Source organism: Gymnoscopelus braueri (assembly GCF_963280865.1).
Source record: "Gymnoscopelus braueri genome assembly, chromosome: 19".
NCBI lineage: Eukaryota > Metazoa > Chordata > Actinopteri > Myctophiformes > Myctophidae > Gymnoscopelus > Gymnoscopelus braueri.
The window spans coordinates 31,366,794-31,388,299 of NC_137621.1; the positions used below are offsets into that span (position 1 = coordinate 31,366,794).

Below are 21,506 nucleotides of genomic sequence, written 5' to 3' on the forward strand. Positions count from 1 at the left end.
ATGTGTCAATGTAACAATATGAGGTAAATGAAACGCAGAAAAACACAAACTAAACATTAGACTACAAACCATCTAAAGAACTACTGCTATATCTTCTACATAAACTTAGCACCTTCAATCAGTTTGGCTAGTGCATCCTTTCTCATATGACTGACTAGCACAGCTTACCTTTGAATCATAGTCGAGTTAGCTACTCATGTACAATACAGTACATAAAAACAAAACAAAAAAGGATTAGTACCCAACACAATTCATAGTAAACGCATCTCTCAATATTTGCACTCAGTAGAAGAAAGGTCAGAAGATGTAGAAGAAGGGAGCTGAATCATCTGGAGTAAACGTCTTGTCTCCTCTGTCTGTGCATGCACCCTCAAAAGCTGTGTCTGCAGCCCACTGCCAGCCAGTACAACCGAAAAATCACCATCTGCAGAGTCACAAGGCATGTCAATCCTCAGGCTGATCATTCCTGATTAGATATTAATGACTAAAGCTTAATTTATACTCCATTGCGATGCTCTTGCGTGCCCGCTTGAAAATCAGATATTGTCAGCAAGCAACATCTTCCTACTATGGAGTTTAAATTAGGCTTTATTCAGGTTTGGCTTAGGTACAATTACAGGGATCAGACAAGTATGACAATGTGAACAAATCTATATAAATGATAAAATAAACTATATTCGGTCACCATGCCATTTCAAAATGCCACAGGTTTGCACGTCCCAGTGACTCATCTAGTCTAGTAGACCGCATACCATTAAGGCTCAGTACTTGCACAGCCGGCCTGGGTTCGAATTCGACCCAAGTCTGTTTGCTGCATGTCCTTACCCATCTCTCTCCTGCCATTTCCTGTCTCTCTCCACTGTCACTATCAAATAAGGGCTTGAAAGTGCCCCCCAAATATAAATCCACAAGTTTTATATCTGCACCAGCCAGTATCTGTCCATTAGTCATGTATACCATCAAAATTACCATGAGTAAAACCTCGCGCCCTTTCTGTCATCTTATGTCTCTCAACACCATAACATGTACAGTATGTACTGTGTGTGCAGTTACAAAACAAATACATACCCTTGTTGAGGTTGTATATAGTTGCTATGCCAAGTTGCTGGAATCTCACTTCCTCATTTTTCAGGAACATCGATAGGTATTCTGAGGCAGCAGTGTAGTGAGGTCTCAGCAACTGGATGACTTCCCCTAAATAAAGTGTTCCAGTTTAAACACGATGAAAGATGAATATTTATAATGTAAAATCTAAATACTTTTGGAGTCTGAGTTCTATTTGCAATCACATTACCATCCATTTCTAGTTTGCTTATGATGGCAGCAGAAGTGTATGACAACCGGGGATTTCCCATTTGTCCCGACAACTTCACCAGTGCTGAAACTTGTTCCGACGTTATTGTTTTTGATAAATGAGACTGAAGTGTATCTGAAATTGTGAAATGAAACTCGGGTCACGTAATTCAGTAAATTAGAGAACAAGGCAGCATATTATCAATTTCAACTTGTCTAAAGGCTACAGTGGAACACAGGACGAATAAAGTTCCAGAACCAACATTCATAAGACAGTGAGACAGCCAAATTCACACACCCAGAACACTCACCCCAGGACATCAGATGATGTAGGCATGATGCCACACACAGCAAAGTCTCCTCTGAGGGAACAGGAGACACAAGAACCTGAAGTAGTCCTGATAAACACTGCGTTTCCGTCACAGCCTGAATATCAATGACAAAGACGTTATTTTTTCCTCAAATGTCTGATTTAAGTTTAATGTCCAAAGATGCAACTCTGTGGCTGACCCTTAGCTCTGACCTATGTGATGAAAGAGCTCAACAGCCACAAGAAATATGTACAAAATTGCACACAATTCAATCACATAACACTTGGCAGCAAGAAAAGTCAAGAGTTATAAAACCAATGAGATTGGATAGCAGCACTAGCCTGACCTGTTGGCCGGTGCTGGTCCTACACAAGTTGGTGATTGTGGTAGAGCTGTTAGTGATGATAACTGAGCTGACTCTATGATGATGGAGCAACCGGCCGACCACATTCAAAATGCCCTCACTCAACAGGGCCTCCTGAAATTGAAAACGGTATACAATAATGACTCCTTGTGCTCCAATGTAACTTTGCCACACTTTTTCCATATGTGGTATCACGTGTTATAATTCTGTGGTGTACCATGTTTTGTGCCGTATTTATTATTATTTGATGACTGCAGCCAAACTAATGAATCCTCATCAACATAACTAATGAAAACATTTTTTATTTTTCTATATTTAACACACACTTTAACTTATCATGATGATCTATCATATGAAGTCTTACATTGTTTTGTGGGTTTGCAGACAGTGAAGACAGCAGTGTTATTGCTGACTCTGCCCATGCAGGACTAGAAGAACACAGCACAGCCTTGAGTGGCAGCACACAGTCCAGCTCCATCAGCTGTCCTTGAATCAGAACTAAAAATAAAACAAACAGCATGGGGCTCTGTAAATTACATCAAATCTGTATCCACTAGTGGTGGTCTCTTATGCTTTCTAGCTATTCTTTCTTACTGTCTGTGTCAATAAAGAAAAACAAAAAAAAGCAATTATTGGTCTACTCTTTTTAACACTCCCACAAAACCCCACCCCCAGGTCAAATGAATATAATTGCCATTATGATTACCATTCTCAGAAAGGATTTGAAGGCATCTGCATGCTTGGGATGAATTCTGTAAATGGAATAAAAAGGTTTATGATCACTGGTCAAGCAAATGTTTACTCAGTTTCTGTCAGGATTAACTATTGTCACAATCGGGTCATTTGATAGAATCTCTGGACACAGCACAGTGCAAACACATTCTTTAATTATAAGATTCAATATTAAAGACAACCTGACTATGGAGAGCTCCTCACATGGCCTGTGTGACGTCAGATCCAACAGAAACCACTGACCTAACAATGCCGATTTGCACATGTCCGTATTTGGGCTGTACTGTAACTGCGCCCATTGATCTGCACACCCGCCAGATCATATTATGGCCACAGACAAACAACACACTCCCACCCGCTGCCGGCACCTGCCCCAACTTGAACTTATATATTGAGAGAGAATGTCTGTGCATTGTCTCTACAGACAGTGCTGTGAAGCCATCTCTTGACTAATGTTGGTAAGTTGAGTATTACCTTTTGCACAGAGGAAGACATAAGAGTCAACAGGGACTTCAAGAGGAAATGATCCCCAATGCCCAGTAACTTCGAATGATGCTCCTGGACCACAGCGATGTTGCATAAAGCAGAGCAGCTGTAAAACTGAACTTCCCAATCTGAGGACTGCAATAGAAGCACCAAGACAGGAATAGCCCCTGCTTGACATAAGACCCTCATAGACCAGACTGGAAAAAGAGAGGACACGTCACTGGGTAACAATTCAATTTCTATGTATTTGAATATTGTACACAGAAAAAACTGCAACAATGTCAACCAGAACATAGATGGCATGACACATGCTTTGCGTATAGTGTTCAACACACATTAAATCAGGTCAGTACCCACCTGATTGAGTGAGATTTAACAGGGCCCAAACGGCATTTTGTTGTACTCGAGAGTCATAGGACTTTGCTAAAACTAGCAATGATATCACTCCATCAGACACAATGGCCTCTCTGTTTGATTCTGTACAAAGAAACACATAAACGCACATTACACATGTGCTCAACGGTCTGAAATACAGGTACTGTCTACCTGCCTACCAGTGACATAATCGATGGGGATTCCAGGCTAAAATAAACAGACTTTGTCTTCCTGGAAAGTTAGCATGTTGAAATAGAAGCCATTGTTCTAGCATTGGTAAAAACAAAAAGAGGTTTAAAATGACCAAACCTGCCTACTGATGATGTTACTGGTAGGGAGGTTTCTGAATGGGCCATAGCCCTCCTCTGAGACACAGAGCGAGTAAACATCTTATGATGAGCATTAATGAGGACTAATTATATGAAGATAAGTTGCAAATGACTGAAGTGAAACTGGGGTGTGGGCAGAAATAATTTTACCCCTTTTGATATTGTTTTACTTTTTAAATCCAGTTTGTCGGTTAGCAACCTTTACATAAATCAGCTGCATGGAATGACAAACATTCAAGAACGGTGGACAGTGGTCTCATGTCATTATAATCAAGTCATGAAAATGTATGAAAAGGTTATGGATTGTTTTGGGCATTATGTTTTACTAAAATAAAATAAAAAACTGTTTTCAAATCTCCCATCCATACAAACCTGACGACGCCAGCATAGCAATACATGCACATGCGTGACACTGAACAGTGGGGTCTGCAGACTGGAACATCTCTAGCAGAGGCACCAGCATCCCCATCTCTATCACTAACTCTTTACAGACTGGAAAAAAACAACAACAAAGAAAACGCATAAGGTTGTTCAACTCAACAGCAGAAATGGGTATACCCACAATGACCCCCAGCCTCTGATATAAATCCTAAAACTACAATAATGTATATTTAATGAGTGTGTATATGAACAATCTTGGTTGGATAAATGCTGAAACAACCCTAAAGGACACTGTCTGCAGGCTTACTTTAACCACTTTAACACTGGCATCACTATTTTGGCATCAGTCATTATAGGCAAAAGGTTTTACAATTGGTTTGTCTTGTCTTTGTCTTTGTCTTTGTCTTGACTTACCATTATTCTTTGCAAACACATTGACCAAGGATAAAGAGGTGGTCTTTTGCACATCCAGATCACTTGACAGAAGCAAAACCATCAATGGCTCTAGGAAGGCAACTGGCAGAGGAGACTCCACTGTAACAAATAAGGAAATAAGTTGAGTATTGGGGGTTGAAATCGACTCTGGCGAATTTGGCTGGTGCCATGGTTCATTTAAATCCCCATGTTTGGTTCATTAGACTCGCCCAGCGCAAATCTGCAAGAGAAGCCACTAACCCACACCCCTTTGAAAGGTACGACTGCATGTGGTGGTGTGGATACATTTTGCGTAAGAATAGATGCAATCTTTTTTCTTTTTTTTTTGTACAGTACAACTCATTTTAATTGAAATGTTATGATAATAATGCATATTGTAAGGTTTCACTAAAGTAAATCTGTTAGGCAAATTTTCCTCTCGTGTTTACATCATCCCAACACAACCTAAGAATCTTCTACCTTTTATGAGAAACACTTAGTTGTACATTTGCATAATACTGGTCATAACCATCATCAAGAGAATGTCACTACTACAACAATGGTGACATGATGCTGAAGAAACCTCAGGTGCAAACAATGAGTTGCATTTGACATACAACTGCTCAGCACATGCAGAATGTGAGAATTCACATACAAATCCATTTGTCTACTCACATTGTTGACTAACTTGTAAATAATACAAGGCGGCAGCCCGTTGTAGTTCACAGTCATCTGAGGATGAAAGTCTTTTCAGTGCTTGCAGACATTCTTCACTTACTGCTGGGTTTTCTTGATCTGTGAAGAGATAGAATTGTGAATAATGACTATAATGTCAACAAATTGTTGTCATGCCAAGAACGGTCTGTCCTACTCAAATGAGCTGAGAAAAGCTTACCTTTTACATCAAGATGATTGGCTTATGTAAAACTACACTATTATTTTTGATACTTTGTACACGTTTAGCAGTAATAAAAAAGGTGTGTAAACTACAGCTAGTTTAGTCATCAAGGCTAACCCAATAAAGTAGCCTATACATAATAAACAACTAAAACAAAAAACTAAAGAACAAGCAATAATCTAACCTCAAAAGAGAATTCATTGTTTTGTTTTAACTTTCAGATGAATAATTTTCGTGATATTTCAATTAGTAATACTACAGCCTAATAAACACTAGAGACATTTTAGATAATAGTCATAGATCTCATCAATAAAGAAAAAGAAACGAGAAAAAAAACAAGTAGGCCTAGACATAAAACAAAACAGAAACACCCACAATATATGTTCTAGTAAAATCCTTCTCGTATACCAATATCCAGGCGATGCAACAACGTCAGCTCATCCGTGGTTTTCTGTTCTTTGAGAGAAGTGTGTCTCTCCAGACAGGTGCATCGGGACAGTTCTCTGACCAGCTCCCTTATCCTTTGTTCAAAGTCTGTACAAAACCTCTTGAAATGAGCAGTAAAGGCTCGGAGCAACTGTGCACACTTTCCACAAAGCCCAGAGGCCATGACAGTTGACTACAATGAATGTATGTTCGATGAGTGTGTGGAACAGTTGGCAAGGATACACTCAGCACCTGCACAAAGACAGACACGCCTTTATGCTATCACGTGACTACCAGCAGTGGTGGAAAAAGTACTCACATGTTTTACTTAAGTAAAAGTATCAATACAGCAAGTAAAAGTCCGGAATTCAATATTTACTTGAGTAAAAGTACAAAAGTATTGTAATCAATAAAATGTACTTTAAGTACCGAAAGTAAAAGTACTCATTATGCAGAATGACCCATTTACATTTTTCAAAATGTATAAAAACTCTTTTGAAAATAGCAGATCTACAAGCTAGCAGAAGATAAGGTAGCAGAAGTACATATATAGCTTAAGTGGCGCATGTATATGTTTTAAATAATAATAATCAAAATCTACAAAGTAACTAGTAACTAAAGTTTTCAAATACTTTGTGGTGGAGTATACAATATTTTCCTCAGAGATGCAGAGGTGTAGAAGTAAAAGTATTGAAAACTGGAAATACTCCACTATCCACATTGGTGAATCCACGTTCAAGTCAGTGACGTCACGATAAACTCATAGGGTCCCATAGTCAGGGGGGACAAGCCCGCTGTGATCATGAAATTAATTGTCAGTCAATTCACTCCGATTAACAGCAACCAGCAGATGACACATATGATGTCAGAAGTTGTTAAGACAATATTGTCTTAAACTTCAATTACTGTGTGGTGTGTGTAAAGTCACTAATAATACATTTGCCTAGCAGCCGACAAGCTATGCCGACAAGCCAATCACAAGCGTGGCTGTCCCCCCGAGCAATGTTCCGTTGAATTCTGGCGTCACCGGGGTCTTGTTCAGTGTTGCCAGGTCTGCTTATTATAAGCGACTTTGGGCTTGTTTTCTGTAAAGTTGCTTGTAAATATTGGTAGTTGCTGCCTGCCTGGTTACGTTTTTTTGGGTATTGTTTCTCAAATGTAGCTGCGTATTTGGGCTTGTTTCTAAAGTGTAGTTGCTTATTTGGGCTTGGCTTTCTAAATGTTGTTTAAGCCAGTGGTTCTCAATCTTCTTCATCATTTAGCCTACTTAACTAACTTGGCTATTTGTGTATTTAAAATGTTTCAAAAACATTCCTTTTTAAGATTTCTCTTTGAAAATAGCAGATCCACAAGTAGAGCTGCTATTTTCAAATAGCTGATGTTCAAAACGTGTTCATGTGGCCTGCTTCTTTTGGGCTTGTTTTCATAGACCTGCTGACCTGGTTGCTTATTTCTCTCGCAAAATCTGGCAACACTGACTTTGTTGTTGACTTGGCAACCATAGCGGCGTCGTCGGTGAGGAGAGAGCAATCACTGCAGGCTAGGAACTTACTTACTGTAGGGTTTCCTAGGTTTTCAAAGTATTGTGCTGGTGTTTGTGATTTGTTTTGCTATTCTAGCTCTTTCCATAAAAGTGTACGCCACTTAGCTAAATATAAATACTTATGTTAGCCTGCCTTGCCACCCTATAATCGGCAAAGTTAGCTAGCAAGCTAAGTAGTAAACGTTAGCTAAGCTAATCTCAACTAAGGTTATTTGCCATAGGCAATCAAACTACATGCTGTCATTATGCTTGGCTTTTAGAGTGGCGTAGCATCTTATATACTAAATATATCAACATTAGGTACGAGTTGGGGGTAATGTTTTTCTGCCTGTTATAACGGAAGAGTCCCTTTTGGCTGAGTGTACCTTCTACAGAATGAGATTAATTTCGGTGCCTGAGAATGCCTGCAGGTGAGTTCTTAGCTTTACCAACAAACACGCATATGCAAACACAACTGCAGAATAATGTACAAAATCAGTGATGGAAGAAGTACTCTCATGTTTTACTTAAGTAAAAGTATCAATACTGCATAGAAATACTAATAAGTAAGTTATTCAGTTTTCAAATGTATTAAAATCTTTTGAAAATAGCAGATCTATGCATTGTGAGCTATTATAGGCCATTTTCAAATGGCCAAAATGACAATGTATATATACTGTAGGGCTGAAGTGGGTAATGTATGTTTTGTAATAATAATCAAAATGTACTAAGTAACCAGTAACTAAGTTTTCAAATAATGGAATAAAAAGTACAATATTTGCCTCTGAGATGTAGTGGAGTAGAAGTAAAAGTCTTGAAAATTTGAGGTAAAAGTACCTCAAAATGTTTCTTAAGTACAGTACTTGAGTACATGTACTTAGTTCCTTTCCACCACTGTACAAAACCCATGTCAGCTCATGGCGTTGACTGAAGACTTTCTTTCTGCAGGTGTGAGTGAAGCCCGTGCAAAGACCAGGGATACATTCAATGAGGTCCTCAAGAAGTACACCAACCCTCCATCAGAGAAGAAAAAGTCGAAAAAGAAAGGTTCAGAACACCAGGAGAGCATTGTGGTATGATCAAAAAGACCTGATATGAAGTGTTAGCAGATTGGAACAATGTTTTTCACGTTTGGATATCAACAGGGCCTTTGCCACTCTGCCTGCGGCATCATTCCCGGCAGGACTCACTCACATGCTAGATCTCCCCAAATGTTTATTGCATGGTGTAATTTAACTTAATGTGGGACGGACTACTTGTGTCTCAAATTGTAGTACAAAGTAGTAGCAAAGTATAGTTCTTTTCTATGCAACACGAGAAACGTTACATCTTAACGCAGATATTCGTACTCGTCTTTTTTTGACTACTCCATTTCTCAGCTTCAGACTCTGAAACACAGCCTCGACGTTGAGAAAGACACAGAGGAGGATGAGACTATCGTTCAAAACACGTACGAGCAGGGCAGCCCTCGTCTCACCAACAACACACGCAGAGGGAGAGAGATAGCGGAGAAGGTTAAGGACGTCAGCGGGAACGAGGAAGACACTCAGCCATCTAAGGGCAAGAAGAAGAGCAGGAGGGCACTTCCTTCCGCCCCTGTCCAGGAGGACACGCCAGGTTACGTTGAGAATGACGGCACGGAGGACGCTAACGCTTCCAGGTCAGAGGTCACCGTGGTGCCAGACGATGCAGCCGGAGCGGCATCGAAGAGAAAGAGTAGAAAAGGGAAGAACAAAGGCGAAGCGGAGAGACAGGTGGCGGTGGATGCTGAGGACGAGCTGCTGCGTGAATACCAGCTGCAGATATGTCAGGTGGAGGAGGAACGGACCACGAAAAAAGGAGACGGGAACACCGCCTCCCAAGACATGGTTTTGAATAATGATGTGGGGAAGAAGAAAAAGAAGAAGACGAAAGCAGTCAACGCAGAGTCAGAAATGAGGTGTGTAATAATGGTAAATTCATCAAGATTTTGTCTCGGTGGGTTGGAGGGACTTTCTTAGCCTGAAAATACAAATGCGAAAGATATCTTAACCCATTAAAACCGTGAAAGCATCTGTGTCATTTTAGATTTTTGCGTTGCCTATTAAAAAATAGCTGCAGGCTTGTACATCTGCTATTTTTGAACATTTTTGAAAAATCTTGAAAGTGTGAGAACTACTGATTTTAGATGGCATTTGTAGAATCGGCCACAGGGTGAAAGCTCTTTTAAAAATGTTTCTGTGTGGCCCGGACCGCTGGCCTAGCGGTCTGGGCACTTAGGTTCAATGTAGCCTGACAGCGTGTCGCAGGTTCGAGTCCCGAGCCCGACGGCCTTTGCTGTGTGTCATTCCCTGTCTCTCTCTCCCCGTTTCCTGTCTCTCTTCACTAATACTATCCAAAAATATATTTAAAAAAAAGAGGGGCTGGGGGGGGTCTCTGTGTGTGTAAAACCAGATTATTTGTTGGCAGGGAAATTACTGGATTATAGCCTAACCAAACTCATGCCTTTTGATTCTTTTTTTAGTCTCTGTCACAGTAGGTTACTGTAGTATCTGATTTTCTGCAGAATGTAGAGGTAACTATAAAAAGGGACTGAACTCTCTTTTGCTCATCAGGGAGGACGAGGAACTTGTAGAGCAGGATGCTGATTTAGAGAACACAGCTGAATCCAAAGGAAAGAAGAAAACGAAAAGAAAACGAGGTAATGTTCAACTGATTATCATCATAGTATTTGGCATTGTAGGTGACAATTATATAAACACAATACGAGGTGGATGATTTTCATCACTTACTCTCTCATTCTCAGTCATCAAGGATGACAGTGAAACGGAGGCAGATGTGCCAAAGAAACCAACATTTGATGATGACCTGGTGCTGGCAGTGTACATCCATAGGACAGACCGCCTTAAGACTGACCTACTGATATCACATCCCATGGTCAAGGTCCATGTCATCGATGAGACCACTGGACAGTATGTGAAGAAAGAGGACTGGTGAGAATCGACATGCTGCTTTGTTGTGATTTAGTGGTTTCCTCTTTAATTTTATGCAGCAGTGGCGGTAACGTTGCTGTGGTAGTGCACCCTTGCTGGATGAATATGGAGGAGACACTGGCATGACGTTTGCTGCCCAGTGCCCAATACCTGCCCATTACATTATGCCTTCATTACTTGAAATGCTTTGTCCTTCTTTCCAGCCATCGGCCAGTCATCTCCTATTATGAGCAGGAAAATGTTGAGCATATTCTTCCCATCATGACCCAACCCTTTGACTTCAAAAAGAACAAATCAACCGTTCCTGAGTGGGAGGAGCAGATCATCTTTAATGAGCGCTTTGGTTACTTCCTCCAAGACGATGACACTAGCCCCAGGGTTCTACTCTTTTTTGAGGTAAGCTTTAGCATGGTCTTCAACCTTTACTTACCCAGGTAAGATTGGCTGTGCATGGCTGCATACACACTTATTTTTCAGCAGTATTGACACCTGAGAGCTGCACAGCAAGACCGCAGTGTCCTCCTCAACTTTCAACTTTTCAACATCAGGTTTATTGTCACAAGTCACACATTTACAGTGGTGAACCAAGCTCACAACATTTTGCCCAAGCCCTAACTAACGATCCACATGGCAAATTGTATGTATTTGACAAATTAAAGGTAATGTATTTGGGAAATGTATTGATTAATTAATGGACTTGTTTATATGTGCAAATATGCCATGGTAAATACATTCTGGGAAAATAACCCCTATATTTCCATTTTCATCTGGTTATTTCCCAATAATTCCCATGGAAAATTTACACCTTGAATATTCCTGGAATTTAGCAACCCTAATTGATGGTCCTATATTACTTACTTTACTTGGTCCTATATAAAGTAGTGATAATGCCGGGCGTATGTAGGCAAGACTGACATAGCGACAAGGCTCAGCACTTGTTCAACAGTCTGATGGTTGACAGGTGGAAACTGTTCCATAGTCTGGTTGAATTGCTTTTGATGTTCGCTTACTTCAATGGAAGTATATTATTTGTTCAGTTTACCTCTCCAAACCTTTCCAACCTGATTCTAGGAATTCAAACTGGCCATAATTCAGGAACAAGTATGTGTCTTTTGCCTGTAAGCTACTATTTCTTTTTTAAATCTTTTACAGGTGATTGATTTCATGACTATGGAGGAAGCAAGAGCGAATATTGATGTTGACAAACATGAACGAGGATTCAGAAAAATTGCGTGGGCATTTCTGAAGGTAAAACATGTAGACCGGTCATTGAATTTCCACTTAGTTTTTCATTGTCTTTTTTAGTGCTTATGTCACTGTGATCTTCACCTCTATCTTTCAGCTTGTAGGCACTAATGGAGTGTTCAACATTGACAGTAAAGTTCGTCTCCAGCTATTCTGTCCCCCAGCCCGGGCAAAAAAACAAACAAAATCTATTGAAGTCGTAGACTGGTGGAGAAAATACCCCCGGAGCAGATATGCATCCACACTTTACATTACTGTGAAGGGCATCAAACTTCCAGAGCATGTAAGTTCGTTTTTTGTTAAAACTACAACTTTATTTAACTCATCCTTTTTAACTCATTCACTGCCACTGATGTAATAAACGTAATTATTCCCGTTTACCAATGCTGCCACTGACGTAAAAAACGTATTTTCTTTCCCCAAATTTGACCCAAAGACCAAGGAGATATGATTTTTCGAAGATCTAGACTCCCATGCACTTCCTTGTTAACTTAAAACTTAAAAATTCTGTATCTCGGCTCCTGAGTACTTTTTTTTTTTCGATAAAATCTCTGGCAGTGGGCAAACGCGGCCAGCAATAATTGTGGCAGTGAATGATTTAAGAGCATACCATAAAACACACAATACTTTTTTTTTGTTCAAGGTTTTTTTATTTTATATTTTCACATACAGGTCTATAATAATGAGCATACAAAAAACAGTGAATGTATGTTAACCCTCCCACCCCCCCAAAGTTCCCGCTCCGAAAGAGCCACAACCCTGGTTTCTCCTTGTACCATTAAAACAAAAGACAATACAGAAAAATAAGACACAATTGCAATGAAAAATGAAAACAAGTCAAAAAATAAATAAAATAAAAATAAAGTGTACACAGTAGAATATATATATTATTAAAGAAGGATTTTAAATGAAGTAAAAAAAGAAATATATATATATACACAAAAAATATAATACAAAAACAAATTCAGTGGGGTCAATTTATGGGTCATTAATGTCAAACACACAATACTTTTAACTGTTCCATAAATTGTGGCAAACATAAACACCATCTAATAACGACAACATGCAACACTATGGCTCTGTTTCTTTGATAGTCTACTGTACATGGCCACTGCAGCACTGCAGTTACAATGTAACATGTAACATACAATAGTAACATCCTTTTCAGACATTGTGGTATAAAATTCCGATGTCAAACAATTAGTGAGCTAAGTATTGTGTAGAAGCTGATTTTAATATTTGTTTTCCAGGTGGATCCCAGTATGCGCTCCATGATGGCGCTGCAGGAGGAGAGAGGCAGCACCTCTTATAGTGAGCTCCAGTGTGAGGTCACCAGGAGAAGCTTGATACAGCCTCTTGAGAGCAAAGCATCTGTCCTGAAATGGAGCAGGATGCCTGGACAGGTTGGTGGAGCTCAAATTACTAACTGGAAGGAGCTCTTCAGACTCTTTTATTTCTGCTGTGGTAGTTGTTCATTTAACAGTGTTTTTAAATTAATTTATGTAAACACCCCTAGCGAAAAGCTAAACAAAAAAGCAGAGGGCAGGTGCACAACAACTGTACCATTGCAAACTAATAATGAATTTGATAATTTAGTGATATTCGTAAATGTCTTGTTTTGTCTTGTCTTGTTTTTTTATGTTAAAGATCTGTCGAATTCCCAACAAGCCTGTGTTGTCGTTCCGCGGTGGTCGGATGGGATGCTTCACAATGCGTTTTTCTCATGATGGGACGACACTGGCTGCAGCCTGCGCTGACAGAGATGCTTTCCCTGTCATAGGTAAGCAGAACCTCATGTCATGCTCTGATGCTCCCTCTTAGTCCTCACAGGGTTTCAGCTGATCACTCAGCTAAATGAAGCCTGATGTGTTCTGTGGCTAAAATGGCAGATAGTATTGTAGAACCAAGGCACAGATTTTAGGGCGGTCCTTCATATTTTTATGGTATCAGGATTAATTTTCAAAGACGTGGGTGTAGGTTTGTTTGGTTTTCTCCACCGTTGCAGGCAAAAAAAGTAAATTCTACCAACAATATGTTGTTGTTTATATTATGTATCTATGCTTATGTAGAAGGAAAGTGAGTGATTAGAAAAGCATACGGATAATGATTATAAAAACAATGCTTTTAATCATTAATATATTCCCAGTAAAGATGCTTATTAAGCCTGTTGTTTTTTCAGTGTATGAGATTCCCTCTGGCAAGGTTTTGGCTGCCTTCAATGGACATCTCAGCATTGTATATGATCTCTGCTGGTCTAGAGATGACCGGAGCCTCCTGTCTGCTTCGTCTGATGGCACTGTCAGGTACTATCAGCTAAATGGATAAGTAATATTGACACACTGGAACATAAGACACTTGTACTGTGTAAGTGGTCACAAATGATGTCTTGAACTCTCACTTTTATATTGGCTGACTTTCATAGTGCCTCTAGAGGGAGCTCTTGTCCTTGTTGTAGCGATCATCATCTTCTTGCAGTGCCTTTAGATGTAGATATCTCCCTCTGCTGATTGTTTGTCTCAAGCTGTGTCTCTATTAATCATTTTCCATGAAATATAAATGTATTTATGGGTAATGTTTTACTGCCTTCTTTCCTGTATAGAATATGGAATGTGGAGGAGCTCCTTGGTATAGCTCAGAAGGTGCTCCCCCACCCGAAGTTTGTGTATTGCGCTCAGTTCCACCCCATGGCCAAGAACCTGGTAGTGACGGGGGGTTACGACTGTCTGGTGCGGGTCTGGAGGCTGGATGTTCATGACGTCAACGGCCAGCTGCTCCAGGAGTTCGAGGGTCACAGCAGTTTCATCAACACGGCTTGCTTCGACTGTGAAGGTGCGCTTTTGCAGAATATAAAAAGTTGACACCATACATATGCATTTATGCTTATTTTATACATGAATTAAAGTGTTACAGTATGTTGAAATAAGTTGCATCTATAGACTAAATTTACTGCATTTTAGAATGTAAGATTACATAATCTTCTGGAAACAAACTCTTAGCGTCTACTGTTTTGTTTTGATTGTCATGTTTTATGATGAGATTGAAGAGTAAGCTGTTATTTTTTGGAATGACGTGGCATGGGTGTATGTTCTGAGAAGTAAAAATATTTTAAATTTATTTCAAATTTCATTCAGGGCGGAGAATGTTCACGGCAGACAACAGCGGTCTAATCATTGTGTGGAAAACCTCATTAAGTGAGAGCAAGCAGCGGCAGCCATGCCGTCACTGGTGCATAGAGAAGGTAATAGAAAACAGCAAACGGGTGTTTTCTTGATTCCTTTACTTATAAAGCAAAGTTGAATATTCTCCTGTCATCTCCTCTCAGAAAATTGATGAGAGAGACCTGAGCGGCATTCCCATCAACATGTTGGAGGTACATCCAAATGGACGACGTCTTCTCATCCATGCCAAAGACAGTGTCCTTAGGGTGATGGATCTGAGAATGTAAATACTGTATACTTTTGATCTTGTGTTGTGTGTGTGTGTGTACTGTGTATATATGTATATAGTTACTTATGTATTAATGCTTCAACTACCTATAATCTATGTATATATGCTCATTTATTACAACACATGTATGTAAAGTGGGGATATCCATTTTATGTGGTCTTCTTTATTTATTTTGTCTGTTTTTACAGCTTGGCGATAAAGAAGTATACTGGTGCCACAAACTACAGAGAGCGTATCTACAGTACCTTCACTCCTTGTGGGAGCTTCATCTTCTCCGGCAGCGAGGACGGGATGGCCTATGTTTGGAACGCTGAAACTGGTGAGGATGTCATGTGCTTCTCCTGTAATAAAGCACCTTCTCTTGCTGAAGAGGTCTGACATTATTCTACACACAGCGTGTGTTGTGTGTGTGTGTCGGGAGGGGGGGGGGGTGTTATACGATACGATACGATAATACTTTATTGTCAGTTTGCACTGAAATTTGTCTTGCGACCCAACAGCCATGTATGCAACATATAACAGTACACACATTTGACATGACACAGGAAAACAACAAAATACATACATAAAGACATGCAAAGACAAGAGCAGTGTCCACCACTCAGCCTACCCCTGGCCTATAACTCCTGATTAAGCCTCAATGTCGTCTGATGGACAAAGGACCTCTTCAGTTTGACCTTATTGTATGTTGGAACACCGTATCTCCTTCCTGAAGGCAGCAACCTATATTCTCCATACAAAGCATGGCTAGTGTTTGAAGTGATATTCCTTGCCAACCTTATCATACTGTTATTATAAGTAGATGTATAGAGCCTCTGAAGTGGTTGTCCAACAATCTTTGAACAAATGTTCACTTGGTGCAGCAGTTGTGACTTTAAAGCTACAGACAGACATCCATACCAGGTGGTACTACAGTACTGCAGAACACTCATAATAACAGAAGTGAAAAACAAAATAAGTATCTGTCTACTAGCACCAAAAGAACAGCCTGCTGGATGTCTTGTCTGGTTTTCCAGGTGACCAGTTGGCGGTGTACTCTGAGCTGTGTTACCCCACAGCACTCCGCTGCGTGGCCTTCCACCCTCACGAGAACATGGTGGCCTTCTGTGCCTTCGGTCAGAGCCAGCCCGTCCACATCTACCTGTACGACCACAAAGGTTGGCATCTTTTTATTGATGATTGATTTAGTTTTTGATTCTGTCTGTTATTTTGAATTCTCTTCTTTTTCTTTTAGTGTTCTTTTGTCAGAACACTAATTTAAGGTGACCCAAATGCTAATTGTTTTCCATGTACCACCCATGAGCTCTGATTTAATATCTTTGTCTTTTCATTGCTCCTTTGGGTTTTTATATGATATTTTTATGACTGTAATTCTCTGAGCTTCTTTACTATCTCTCTTAATCATTCTTTCCTATGCTGTGCAGTCTCCCAGCTGGAGGTTCAGAATATGAAAGTGCTGAACGGGACCAGCTCCGAGGCCATGGTGTTCCAGGACACCTCTGCCTCTTCCTCCATAGATCAGTACACCCAAGCGGCAAGGATGTCATTGAAGATGCAGCGTGTGAAAGACAAGCTGGACTCAATGCTTGTAAGTAGTTACCTTGCTTCTTCTGAACATTTGTTTAAATTGCCTGATAAATTGGTGATGTGAAACCCCACTGTCAGGATATGGGGGTATCATGTAAGAGCAAAATGGCTGCCATGTGAATATGGTCAATAGACCAGGCAGTAATTCTTAACCTTTTTTAATTTCATTAGGCCACAGACCCCATTTGACACAATTTGTTATATTTATCTTGGGGACCTCAATATACACTGTAAAATCCTCAGTATTAATCAAATGAAACACTTTTGGAGTTACATAGCAGTAAGGTCCATTTGGATCCTAACTATCTATCATTTAGCTTGGGACCCTCACTTTTGATGCTCCAAACTTTATTCACAGCAGCAAACAATAACCCCACATTGAGAACCAATGCAATAGACCATAGAGTAGTTCCAAATTCTTATTTCACTCAGGAACATTGTATTCTGTTAATCTTGGAACCCTTTCAAACCCTTTCTAGGAGCCACGTCAACGTTCTCAGACTCCTGAATACTTTTATGAACAAGGTATGTATTTGAGGCAGGAGTCTTCTGTTTGCTATGGAAAGGCCATGGCCACGGTATGCTGACTTATACATATCATGTGTTTGCTTTGTACTGAAGAGACAAACTCATGAGCTTTGTGTTTCTGGTTTCTAGACAAAGTTGCCATGACTCAGATAGGGAGGAGTCTGACTTTGGACACTGGCACAGTGAGTATCTATGTCATTAGATTTATACGCTCCAATACAGTGAATGCCAGGTCGAAGTGTGCAAACAAGCTGAACTTATTTCTCTTAAGTTATTACTTTAGCAGCCCTAGTGGTACTACAGTATAAAACTGTGTCTTGGGTAAATTACTTGAGTTTTATAACCGTGTAAAATGTTTCAATTTCACATTATTAACACTTCTGTTCAATTGTGTTCTTCTGAAGGAGTATTCATATCCTTAAATGCATACACAGCCATGTAACTTGATTTATCCCTTCTTCAGATGGGACCAAGCACCTTGCTACCTCTCCCGTCTCTCCTCTCTCCTCACTCCAAGATGCAGCTCTCTGGCTCTGTGGCAGAGCCACTTGTCCCCCAGGCATCCCTGAGCCGTGAGTATGCATTGTTTTCTTCTGAGGCAATACAACCAAGTCATTGTTTGCTGTGAGTCTGCATTCGAACTAGCAGCGACAAAGCAACAGGCTGCAAGTCATTTTCAATGTAAGCTAGCAACATAAAGCTACAAACTGCATGACAGGTGTGATGCGCTACAAAAAGAAACATTGAGCCGGCTTCAACTCTAATGACGCAGTAAAGTGTCAATTAAGCATGTTTTTGTCTTACTTACACCATGATGTGCATGGTAATGGTTCTACTGGCAGAACCGCCCATTCAAGGTGACAATGCCCTACATTACAGACAGTTTATACCGTTATCTCACTCTATTATACATATCTACACATATACATTTAGCACTAAATCATAATATGCAGTAGAGAGTTGGCTTTGTGCAAAAAAATTGGTTTGTTTGTGCAAATTAATATGCTGTATACGGTCAAATATTTGAAAATAAAAAAAGTCTCTTACACAAGTCGCTTACACAAATGAGCTTAGGACCACCTCATGCAGAGTTGACGGGGAATTCTGCCGACAAAGCACGACAGGGATTTAAGAACCCTGAACTCTCCTAGTATCAGTATTGTGGTTTAGCATCTCAAGAAGCATGTACACCATTGAGAGAGACAAAGATGGACCTCTTGTAATATTCACCTGTGTCCGTAGGTGATCACTGCAAATGCTGTCAAATGTTTTTGGAGTTGTCGTGTCAGCTGTCATGTTCAAAGTTTGTCTTGTTTTTTATTTTTATTGTTTCTGCTGTGTTTACAGGTGGGTTCAGTCCGGTTGGTCAGCGTCTAAAAAGAGCCACCTCTCTCAAACTACAGGCGGTAAGGCTGCTAAAGCAAATGTATTTTTAATGTAATATTACTAATATTATCATAGTGTACTTATTTCCCAGAATGCTAAACGACACCTTCAATGTGGTCCTGTATATCTTAATGGATGGAGTATGGCTATGTTATGTTAATTTATCCATTTGTAACTCTTGGAGAGTGTACAAATCGAACTAAATGGACATTTGTACACTCTCATAGGTGCTATACTATCTACTAAAAGGTGTGATTCCACCATAGGAACCACTTGGGAGGTTTAACAAGTGCTAATTTTTTCCCATCAGAATCTCCATGATCCTGCTTCCCCAGCCAACCGTCTGGGAACAGAACCGACCACGGCTCAGCAAACCGTAAGTACCATTTGCCTAATCACACACAATCTGTTTCACACTGTCCTGCTACTAAAATCCTCTTCCTCTCTCTTGTTCTTCCTCAGGTTGTCTCGCTGTATGACTACAGTGCCAACCGGTCCGACGAACTGACCGTGAACCGCGGCGATGTCATCCATGTGCTGTACAAAGACAACGACAACTGGTGGTTTGGACGTCTGGCCAACGGACAGCAGGGTTACTTCCCAGCTTCTTATGTAGCAGAGGAGGGTAAGTGAACACTCAGTTGCTTTGACAAACCGTGTGGATGCTGTATAATGTGTTTCTGCGGATGTATGTCTTTGGGTGCTGTATGTATCTATGTTTATGCAGTATGTATCTCTGTTTATGCCGTATGTCTTTGTTTATGCAGTTTGTATCTCTGATTGTGCTATACTGTATGTATCTCTGTTTATGCAATATGTATCGCTGTTTATGTTGTATGTCTCTCTGTGGATATGACAGACTGTGTATGTATCTCTATGGATGTGGCCCCAGGTGATGAGGTATGTTCTATCCATTACAGGAGATCTTGTCGATGAGGCTTCTCAGTCCGAGGGGAATGTTGAGAGATCAACGCCAACCAAGGTAAGAAATAGAATGTGATGAGTCTACTGATCCTTTGGCATAGATACTGTGGTACTGAGAACTCTTTTAGTAAATTAATTTGTGTAATAGGTTGTATGTTTTCTGTAGATATTGGTGGGTAGCATACAAATTTGTATGATGTATCAGTCTTATATATATATATATATTCCACCACATTTGTTTTGTTTTTCTGTCTAATGGTTTTGTGTGTGCAGCATTCTAAATAAATTTGCTTACCTCAACAAAATGAATAACTAGACGATAATAGTGATGGCCAACACGCTAACATGCTATCTAACGCCATCACCAGTGTTGTCACATGCATGCTACCTTTTTCTTCATGCTCTCATTCATGTTTTCCCCCTGCTGTCTCCAAGGTGTCTGCTGCCATTAGTGCATCTGGTGAACTGAAGTTTCTTTCCGAGCAAGATACTGACCCAGAGTTGAGTGATAACAAGTAAGCCCCTTAGTTGTCGCTGTCTGTAAATTCTTCCAGTTTCAATCCGTGAGTGAGGTCACTAAACAGCGCATAAGGACTACCTTCACAGCACATCTGCACTTCAATTTTCTTATCTGGCTGGTCAGAGAAAAAAAAACTACTTGGATGACCTCATTTCCAGATTAGAAAACGGCAAGATTTGCCTTTCAAATCGAGACATCTAACTTTACCCAAATAAAGTTACCTGCTTTTAAAAGTGACCAAAAGAATTATCTTTACCATTTCTAGACATTGAATAGCTTATTTTAGAAATATTGAGTTCTAAACATCATCATCAAATAGCACCGTTCAACTTCTTAATTGCCCAGGACATCCTGGCATTTTGTTGTTATTAACCTTCCTCACTTTTGGATTTCAACCAGAGGTAAAAGGAAAAAGAAGGTGAAAAGGCTTGGAGTGCCGCCATCACCTGCCTCTCAGGCCACATCTTCAGATCCAGATGCCTCAGGGACACTGAACAGCAGGAGGAGAGCTAGATCAACAGACAGACCTCTCCCAAAGAGGCCAACAGGACAGCCTAATGGAGCCTTTGAACCCGATATCTAAAACCCATGGCATTGAACCCTCACATGATTATCCACTGAGTTTCTTCGAGTTTTAGTAATAGGATACAATTACTAAATTGTCACTGTCGGGTACAAACCTTGTATGTCCAAAACTGTTAACTGCTCTAGTTAATACTTTAAAAAAATAGCAGATTTACAAGCTAACAAGTCGTATCCCGAGATTGTAGATCGGCTATTTTCGCTACTGTTGTACAATGAAGTAGGGTATTAATTTATAACATAAGAAGTTTAAATATGAAGATACAAAGTTTCTGCCTGACAGCAACTGTATAGTCCAGCCAGTATATCCTGGTTCTGTTTTTTTGCACTTTATAAAGAATATAAAACAATGTACAGTAAAAAGTAATTTTGTTGTCAGATAGTATTGTACAATCCTGGGGATTGTAATTTTGCTATGTTTTATATATTGTATTATTTATTATAGTTAACTAATATAGACTTAGTCTTTTTGTAACTTTTTACAGACAATAGATGAAAGACACATGAAAGTATGTACAGTAGGTGTATTTTCTTAACCTGTAAGAGATTAAGAATGTGTAGAAATTAATTAACATAGGTTGCCATGAGTGATTCGTTTGTTCCTTACTTTAAATCTAATTGCTGATGTGTCATCGTTGCTTACAATCTTTGCCTCTGATTTGTAATTAATTATATGGTAGCACAAAATGTGTTTTATTGACCTTAATGTTTTTAACTTGTTATCTATGCAGTTGACTGCAAACTGTATCATGTACCTTGACAATTGATTGGGCAGGAAAACAAT

General features: G+C 39.8%; 2 protein-coding genes across 2 annotated transcripts; one reads left to right on the forward strand and one right to left on the reverse strand.

The window, feature by feature from the left end:
* Positions 1–121: 121 nt before the first annotated feature.
* LOC308074566 (uncharacterized protein) lies at positions 122–6,253 on the reverse strand. The gene is made up of 13 exons (XM_080414062.1): positions 5,992–6,253; positions 5,361–5,480; positions 4,686–4,805; positions 4,263–4,382; positions 3,544–3,663; positions 3,175–3,383; positions 2,675–2,720; positions 2,333–2,466; positions 1,951–2,082; positions 1,605–1,719; positions 1,295–1,429; positions 1,069–1,194; positions 122–424 (listed from the first exon to the last, which is right to left on the reverse strand). The coding sequence occupies exons 1-13, from the start codon at positions 6,191–6,193 to the stop codon at positions 270–272; spliced, it is 1,734 nt and encodes a 577-aa protein (XP_080270188.1). The 5' UTR covers positions 6,194–6,253; the 3' UTR covers positions 122–269.
* Positions 6,254–6,293: 40 nt separating this feature from the next.
* On the forward strand, positions 6,294–21,489 carry ahi1 (Abelson helper integration site 1). The gene is made up of 27 exons (XM_080414606.1): positions 6,294–6,320; positions 7,896–7,962; positions 8,480–8,604; positions 8,911–9,470; positions 10,126–10,211; positions 10,317–10,503; positions 10,707–10,899; positions 11,656–11,751; positions 11,846–12,031; positions 12,999–13,151; positions 13,396–13,528; positions 13,928–14,051; positions 14,348–14,577; positions 14,880–14,986; positions 15,071–15,189; positions 15,384–15,514; positions 16,212–16,352; positions 16,620–16,783; positions 17,262–17,307; positions 17,440–17,492; positions 17,774–17,882; positions 18,658–18,716; positions 19,007–19,072; positions 19,159–19,321; positions 19,617–19,678; positions 20,056–20,135; positions 20,540–21,489. Exons 2-27 carry the CDS (start codon positions 7,953–7,955, stop codon positions 20,721–20,723), a joined length of 3,567 nt encoding a protein of 1,188 aa, XP_080270732.1. The 5' UTR covers positions 6,294–6,320; positions 7,896–7,952; the 3' UTR covers positions 20,724–21,489.
* The last annotated feature ends 17 nt before the right edge of the window (positions 21,490–21,506 follow it).

What these genes read in the sequence shown, in the direction of transcription:
- ahi1 (XM_080414606.1), top strand. An exon ending in AGATGCTTTCCCTGTCATAG is followed by an intron (nt 13,529 to 13,927) that starts GTAAGCAGAACC and finishes TTGTTTTTTCAG; the next exon opens with TGTATGAGATTCCCTCTGGC. An exon ending in ACAAGCTGGACTCAATGCTT is followed by an intron (nt 16,784 to 17,261) that starts GTAAGTAGTTAC and finishes AACCCTTTCTAG; the next exon opens with GAGCCACGTCAACGTTCTCA.
- LOC308074566 (XM_080414062.1), bottom strand. Translation starts at nt 6,193, where the DNA reads ATGGCCTCTGGGCTTTGTGGAAAGTGTGCACAGTTGCTCCGAGCCTTT. An exon ending in GTTGCATCGCCTGGATATTG is followed by an intron (nt 5,481 to 5,991) that starts GTATACGAGAAG and finishes ATCTCTTCACAG; the next exon opens with ATCAAGAAAACCCAGCAGTA. An exon ending in TGTGTTTGCAAAGAATAATG is followed by an intron (nt 4,383 to 4,685) that starts GTAAGTCAAGAC and finishes GTTTTTTTCCAG; the next exon opens with TCTGTAAAGAGTTAGTGATA.